Raw genomic sequence first — 6317 nt, 5'->3', positions numbered from 1 at the left:
CCTCGCCACACTTGTAGCACCCACGGCCGCCGCCACCGCCGCCTCCATAGCCACCGCCACCGTAGCCGCCACCGCCACCGCCGTAGCCGCCACCACCGCCTCCGTAGCCGCCACAGCCGCCGCCGTAGCCACCGCCGCCGCCTCCGTAGCCGCCACGGCCCCCGCGGTCACCACCGCCTTCGACAGGGCGGGAGCCGCCGGAGAGCGCCCCTCCTCCCGGTGCGGTGACGTCGTTGGCCTTGGTGCGTCCGTCGTCGCCGGTGATGATCTCGAACTCGACGGCGTCGTTCTCGTTGAGGCTGCGGTAGCCGTCGGACTTGATGGAGGACTGGTGGACGAAAAGGTCCTCGCCGCCGTCGTCCGGGGAGATGAAGCCGAACCCCTTGGTGACGTTGAACCACTTCACGGTTCCCTTGACCCTCTCCCCCATCTTGCGCCGCCGAAAACAAAGGACCAAAACCCTAGCAGGAAACCCTAGATCGGTGTGGATGCTGAGGGAGGAGGTGGGGGTCGATATAAATAGGCCTCTTAGTTGGGCTTGTACAGTGGCTTTGCAGGGGGGCGGGGGCAAACAGTGGCCCAACCACACAGTTAAACTGGGCCTACTGGCTTCACTGCCCAGAGTGGCTTTGCCTTCTTTTTTTTTAGCAAAAAAAATAAAAGATCACCATAGTGGCTTTGCCTGTATAATACTCTATCCGTCCTGAATTATTTGTTTTAGATTTGCCTAGATACGGATAATATCTAGACATATTTTAGTATTAGATAAATTTTAAGACACGTAAATTTGGACGATGGTAATAGCAGTACACTTGCTCAAAGAACTTGGCACGTAGCTGAGCAGGCCTGCATGGCACTTGCAAGTCGTTCATGTCCGGGTGCTCCATTTTCCATGCGTAGCGCGACGCGAGACCTCTATGTTAACTTGTCTTTTTCATCTATTAGGGAACGACGTTGCTTCATTGATCAACGAGGTCCATAAGAACTGTTACAATGTCATGTTGATGCGAAAGTTGTTAGACTTGTGTCGCATGTTGTGTATAAAGATGGATTACAAGTGGACTCTGAGTCGTATGGTATGTAGATATAATATTGAGTCATCATGTCCTAACAAGCCATTTGTATTCTAGGCATCTTATATACATGTGCCAAAATAATAGCAAGACACGTAGGGGGGAGCCGATGGCGTGTGTCGGCGCCCGGAAAGGCGAGGTGCGATGTTGTAGCGGTATGGTGAGGAGGAGTGCCTATAGTCAAGCCCTGAGATGTAGTCATGATGGTGAATTTCGGTGTCATGTCTCGTATGATTGTTTGGTCCTCGGTATATCAACTACGTGCCTCGAATTATTCTACTGCTTCAAAATTTCACCTTGCAGATTTCGAACTCCTCTGATCGAGCCTGAACTTCCTTGATAATAGCACCATGACGCACACTCATGCATGAGAAATACTCTCTCTATTCCTAAATATACAATTTTTAAAAAGTTATAACATGGACTACATACGGATATGTACAGACATATTTTAGAGTGTAGATTCACTCATTTTGCTTTGTATTAATTCATATTAAAATCTTAAACAAAACGTATATTTTCCTTCCCTTCCCTTCGTATTTAAGAATGGAGGGGGTATCTTTTATCAATGTCTCACGGTCTGACGAAACAAGGATACGTATAAGGAGTAGGTTATTAGCCATAGCCATCACTTCCCGACACGCTAGCGCTTCCAAGATGGGAGCTTCCGAAATACCAGCAAAAGTGCCACACGGTGACCTCGGGAAGTGATCATGTTCATCCCGTGTGACACCCATGTAATTAAGATACCTAGTGATGCCATGCCATCATAATTGTTTTGTTAATCCTCACTTTCTTTCCAACCAAGCTTAAATTCAAATTCAAATGCCAAGTCAAATTATGATTTCATAAAACAGCAAATTAAAAGTGTTCGTTAAGTTGCAAATATTCACTAGAAAAATTGCATGCATTAACCAACATTTTTGGTAGTATTAAAATGCATTAAAAATAATTAAAACCAGGACCAACAACATTTAAATTAACCATTTGAAAATAAACAAATATTTAAACCATTTCAAAATATTTGGAACTTATTGTACTAGCCCATTACCCAGGCTAGTATTTATGTGCTAAGTTTTGGGTTTAACTAAATCCATTTAGAGCTAAATTAAAGTGCAAAATAGTGGAAGAAAAATAAAACAAAAAAAGAAAAAGAAGGCAGGCACTGTGCACATGGGCTCTAGTGCAACCGTGCCTGACCCAGCCCACGCGGAGGTCTTCCCCTACCCATGTTCACAAAACAGGGGCGTGGCAGCCATCCAGGCCGCCCTGGCCATGGCTGTCGACGTGCCGGCCCTCGAGCCCCCCCCCCCAACGCCTACAAGACTCCCCCTTGACCCCTGGATGAACCCTAATCCTCCCTATCTTCCCTTCCCCTGTGCTGCCTCGCTCTCTCCCACACACATCTACGCCGTGGTCACCATAGACCGCATCGTCCTCGTGGTCGCCGGCCACCCTGTGTCGTGAGGCTTGTCCACGGGCCCCACCGCTCTCCTCTACGCCGTCTCCGCCCCCAGCTTGCGTCGGACGCCTCTCTATCACCGGATCGGGCCTCTTCTTCAACTCTGGCCATCGTCGGCCCCTACCCTAGCCACCTTCGTGCTCACACTGAGCTTCCCTTCCTCCCCTGACCCCCCATGCTCCTGTCCGCCCGTGTAATCCCCGCGGCCGAGCTCACCGTGAGATCGCGGTCACCGCGGCTATGGCCGCGCTCGCCATGCGCCCTCGCGCCCGAGGCCTCCCCGGGTCATGTGTCCGCGTGCCCCCTACTTCTGTCGCCTCCGCTGTTGTTGCCCTGCATGCGCCCGCAACCGTCCGCACTAGGTCGCGCCCCCTGCTGCTCCCGCGTAGTGCTTCTGCTATTGCTGCACCGTTGCTGCAGCCGCTGACACCCGCCATTGCCTAGCACCGCCGCTCCCCGCGTGTCGTTGTCAAAACCGGCGGATCTCGGGTAGGGGGTCCCGAGCTGTGGATCTTGGATCAATGGGGAACAAGGGACGAAGGACACCCAGGTTCGGGCCCTTTCTAAGAGGTAAAACCCTACGTCCTGCTTGATTATATTGATGTGTATAGGATGATTACAGAGTCGATCTACCACGAGATCAGATGAACTAAACCCTAGACTAGTAGGATGGTGTTTGTTGTTCTAGCCTCTAAGGACTAAAACCCTCTGGTTTATATAGGCGACAGGGGTGTTAGGTTACATATGGTCGGTTACAACAAGGGAAATGAACATGTCGAATCTTCTATCTTGTCTTGGAAGACACACCAAGACTCCGAGGGTTTTCTGTCCGGACACGGAGTCACCTTGTAGTTTGGTCTCGTAGTAGTCATATAGCGGCCCACCTGTCCGGCCCATAAGAAGTAGGTTGGCAGCCCAAGGACCCCCTAGTCCAGGACTCCCTCTGCATCCCCCGAGCTAGCCTCCAACCCCGGAGCTTGTAATCATTAGCCGTCTTGCGTGTCCCAAAGTCTTCATCTTGCGGGGCGAGTTCGTCATCCTTTCCTTGTTCGGTCGCTTCAGTAGTTCGATCACCGACGACCTCCTAATTCGTCAAGTGATTGTGGGCCCCTCGGTAGTAATTTTATCAAGGATTAAAGACATCCTTCAATTTGCGTGCACCCTTTAGAAGGTGAACAGTCCAGCGTTCTGTTACAGAAACGCCCCTCCTGGACCAAGAGGCGCAGCTATTTAATAGACCAGAAGCACAACAGGCGGTTAATCCATCCCAAGCAAGAAACCAAGACCATCCCAAAGAAATCTCAGGTCAAATGGCCAGCGCCCCAGGTTCATCCTCATGCCCTCATGGCCCTTTCCCGGGTAACTGGACGAGCTATTCAGTTTCACGCCTTCAGATGAGCAATCTCCAAACATAAGGATATCTCCTTGTGGCAGATCTCGTTCATGTCCGCGCCGGATTGATTTCCGTGAATGGCGAGGCCTTCGCACAGAACTTCCCTACTCCAAGTAGGGAAGAGAGTGTATGTTTTGTGCCTTTCCTTCTACGAGGCCTAGGCTTCCCCATCACCCCTTTTTACGAGGCTTGCTGGAGTTTTATGGGATCCAGCTCCACCACCTCACCTTGGATCCATACTGCACATCTCCGTCTTCGTTACCCTTTGCGAGATGTTTTTGGGCTGCGAAGCCCACTTCGAGTTGTGGAGGAAGTATTTTTGTCTCGCCCCCCATACCCGTGGGGGATCAATTTTAGAAGTAGGCAGAGCCGAGGTATGACGTATATCCGGAACAGGTATCCCATCGGAACCCCGAAGAAGGGTTTCGAAGAATGGACCTCGAAATGGTTTTATATCGAAGACATCCCCCTATCCGACCCAGCTTGGGTGGGGCTGCCTGAATATTCAAATGCTCCTTTAAAGAAGCGGTTCAACTGGCTGCCCAATAGCCCTTCCCAAAAAGAAAGTGTCGAAGTGCTAGTCCTGGCTACCAAGGTCCGGCTGCTAACCCGCAGCAAGTTGACCACGATTGACGTGATGACTACTGTCATAGCTCAGTGCGTATAACCTCTTCAACAAAGAATGCACCCTCTGTGGTGTTATAACGGGACAAGCGACGCGACCCGCTACAAAAGACAAGGGCCGGATAATCAAGCAGCCATGGCTACAATGTCGATCTCTTCAAAGGAGAAGAAGAAGGGTGTGCCCGTTGAAGGAACAAGGACGGCTACGCGAGTTACAACCCTGTAGAATGGGTAAGTTCAACTTCCTATTGCACATGCCGAATGTTTCATCCGCGCACTTACCTGATCTACCATTTTTTTGAACAAAATTGGAGGCGCCTTGTTTAGTCCATTAGCTGCCATCGTCCTCAACCGGAGAGCCATTCTCGTGACGATGACCCAGGATTTCATGATGATCCCGAGACGTCCATCGATTTCGAGGACGGGGTGTTTTTTCATGAAAGCCTTGACGGTACCAAGGTGGCCCTCATCGGCGATCACCCTGGGGTCCTCCCCTCTTCCATTGTAAGTAGCAAGAAGGCCACTTCCCGAACAGGGTGTTTGCCTCACGCTACTCCAAGTGTGCTGACTTCTACTCCCAAGGGTCGGTGCACCACGCGTCGAACACCAACAGGAGCGGCGCCGAATGCATCGACGTCGGCCAATAATGGAGCTTCCAAGTGTAAGGCAATAGCGGGAGCTACATCGGCAGCACCCTCAGCCCAAAGGTAGTATATCCGAAGCCATTGCGCCACAGGTGCCTTTTAACATTATTGAGATTTGAAGAAGAAGAGTACCACCACAACCATCCAAAGACATCCAGGAGGTGTCAAGGCATAACCCCGGACTTGGGTCCTCGACATGGGTTGGGATCAATGCGGGAGGTGCTGTCGGAGACCCGCCTTTGGAAGATCCAGAAGATGTCTCAGTTACCAATTCCAAAGTCGAAAGTGTGATGAATCACCGACGGTGGAGGGAATCCTTGTGCCGCATTGCTTTTTCCAATCAGGGGTTCAACGCGTTTAATTCATTGGACGCATATCTCGGAGCAGCCCGAACAGGGCTTGAGGGGATTGCTAGCCTCCTGTCCGTCAACATATAGGTATAGGATTGGCTTAAAAGCTGAACACAAATCCTAACCTAGTAGCCCCTGAGCCTTGAATCGGGCGGGACGGTCGAGTTACGGATCTATGAGTATATGTATTTCTGGATATTTTGTAGGCTTCGAGGGAACAAAGTGAGAAACTATCCGAGGACCTCAAGCTGAACCGAACACAGTTAGCTGACTCAAAAGCCGAGCTAGATGTGGTCAACAAGTTCACCAGCAAAGCCCATGGTGAGGGAAAAGTTTCATAACGCATGAATTATTTGGGTACCTTGTTTCACACAAGATTTCCTTATAGCAGTTGAATCCATAGGTCAACTTCAAAAGGATCTGGACGCAGCTAGGGAGGCTCAAAGGTACGCTGAGTCACAACACGAAGCTGGCCACCGAGTACTGACGCGAAGTCATGAGGAAAAGAACAAATTGAAGGTAGAGAACCAAAAGTAGGCCGCAGAAATCGAGAGTTTGAAAACTCAATTGGCGCAACCCTAGAGGAGAACCAAAGATTGAAAGGCGACATGTTTGGTAAGTAATATTTTAACTTATGCATACGTAGGAATTCGTAGCGTTCTTAATGAGAGGGACATGTAATGCCTTATGCTAGGTCTCCTGACCGGGCGGCCTGAAAAAGAGGTCAACTCATTTGGAGGTAACCTTTTAAAGGAGATGTCCATTGTACAC

At 50.3% G+C, this 6317-nt stretch overlaps 1 protein-coding gene across 3 annotated transcripts in view; it reads right to left on the bottom strand.

Moving 5' to 3' along the window:
• Nucleotides 1-508, bottom strand: part of LOC119344432 (glycine-rich protein 2-like) — a 1339-nt gene extending 831 nt beyond the window's left edge. The window contains exon 1 of one of the 3 annotated variants that reach the window (XM_037614863.1): nucleotides 1-508. In XM_037614863.1, the coding sequence (XP_037470760.1) occupies nucleotides 1-430 (430 nt within the window). In that variant the 5' untranslated portion in view covers nucleotides 431-508. The other 2 variants (XM_037614872.1, XM_037614869.1) reach the window with 2 other exon arrangements.
• Nucleotides 509-6317: the final 5809 nt, after the last annotated feature.

The sequence above is a fragment of the Triticum dicoccoides genome, chromosome 1B, assembly GCF_002162155.2.
Source record: "Triticum dicoccoides isolate Atlit2015 ecotype Zavitan chromosome 1B, WEW_v2.0, whole genome shotgun sequence".
NCBI lineage: Eukaryota > Viridiplantae > Streptophyta > Magnoliopsida > Poales > Poaceae > Triticum > Triticum dicoccoides.
Note: the sequence above shows the minus strand (reverse complement) of the source record. Positions and strands in the feature narration are given on the sequence as shown.